The 1,323-nt window shown below is 47.2% G+C and overlaps 1 protein-coding gene across 1 annotated transcript; it reads left to right on the top strand.

Moving 5' to 3' along the window:
• The first annotated feature begins 11 nt into the window (after positions 1-11).
• LOC103728398 (potassium channel subfamily K member 1-like) lies at positions 12-630 on the top strand. The gene has a single exon (XM_008826429.2). The coding sequence runs from the start codon at positions 106-108 to the stop codon at positions 619-621; it is 516 nt and encodes a 171-aa protein (XP_008824651.1). The 5' UTR covers positions 12-105; the 3' UTR covers positions 622-630.
• Positions 631-1,323: the final 693 nt, after the last annotated feature.

The following is a 1,323-nucleotide window of genomic DNA, read 5'->3' as shown; positions in this document are numbered from 1 at the left end:
ACACACACACACACAAACACACGCAAATGGACTCCTCAAACGTCTGGCATTCCCTGTGGACTTTCACAGACCTAGCAGCACACCAGAGCCTCTGAAGGGTCTCACATGCATCTCACGTTCCTCCTCATGACCCACAGGTATGTTGTTTTAAAGCTTGCTTTTTGCTCTCTGCCTTCCTGTCCACTTACAGAGCCTTTTCTCCTCACAGGCTATGGCCACACAGTGCCCTTGTCAGATGGGGGCAAGGCCTTCTGCATCATCTACTCAGTCATCGGCATCCCCTTCACCCTCCTCTTCCTCACTGCCGTGGTCCAGCAAGTTACTGTACATGTCACTCGGAGACCTGTCCTCTACTTCCACATCCGCTGGGGCTTCTCCAAGCAGGTGGTGGCCATTGTCCACGCTGTCCTCCTGGGGTTCATCACCGTGTCCTGCTTCTTCTTCATTCCGGCTGCCGTGTTCTCAGTCCTGGAGGATGACTGGAACTTCCTGGAATCCTTTTACTTCTGTTTCATCTCTCTCAGCACCATCGGCCTGGGGGACTATGTTCCAGGAGAAGGTTACAACCAGAAGTTCAGGGAGCTGTACAAGATTGGAATCACATGTGAGTGCCTGGGGTGAGGCTATACCTTTCACCTCTGTTCTGCTCTCTAGAAACAGTCCACTTTGCCTAGGGACTAACAGTCACCCGTCAGTGCCCTGCTTGCTTTCTCTTTGATAAGTTTTCTATTTTCGCTGTCTTCCCATAGCTATTTTGTTTCATAATTCTGATAAAACTGTCATTGCTTAGTTATTTTTCCTACGCACTTTAAAATTACTGATCAGTCTTTCTTGTGTGGAGGGGGTTTGGAGGTGCACATGTGTTGTGGGTGCACACATGCATGTTTGTGAGTGTGGAGGTCAGAGGACAACCTCAGGTGTCATCCCTCAGGTGTCCCTTTGGTTGTTGACTTAATACTTCCCAAGCAGGCTAGACTGGATGGCCAGCAGGCTCCTAGGACTCACCTGCCCAACCTCCTATCTCCCCATCTCTGGACCTCTGCACCCATCTTTTTACATGGGTTCTGCAGATTGGACTCAGGTGCTCATGCTTGTGAGGCAGGAACTTTACTGACTGAGCTATCTTCCCAGCCCCTCAGCAATTTTATACTAATTGATATGACAGGTATAATGAGTTATAGTGTAAAAATAAGCTATCTAAATGTATTTGGTAACCAACTTTTACTAAGGTAAGTTGCTTTAGTTTTCTGATTTATTTATTATTTTTATTTCATGTGTATGAGTGTATTGTCTGTATATGTGTAAGTGCACCCATGTCATGCA

This window comes from Nannospalax galili, unplaced genomic scaffold (assembly GCF_000622305.1).
Source record: "Nannospalax galili isolate Female #2095 unplaced genomic scaffold, S.galili_v1.0 C48909501, whole genome shotgun sequence".
Classification (NCBI taxonomy): Eukaryota; Metazoa; Chordata; class Mammalia; order Rodentia; family Spalacidae; genus Nannospalax; species Nannospalax galili.
This window is presented reverse-complemented; position numbering and strand designations above follow the sequence as displayed.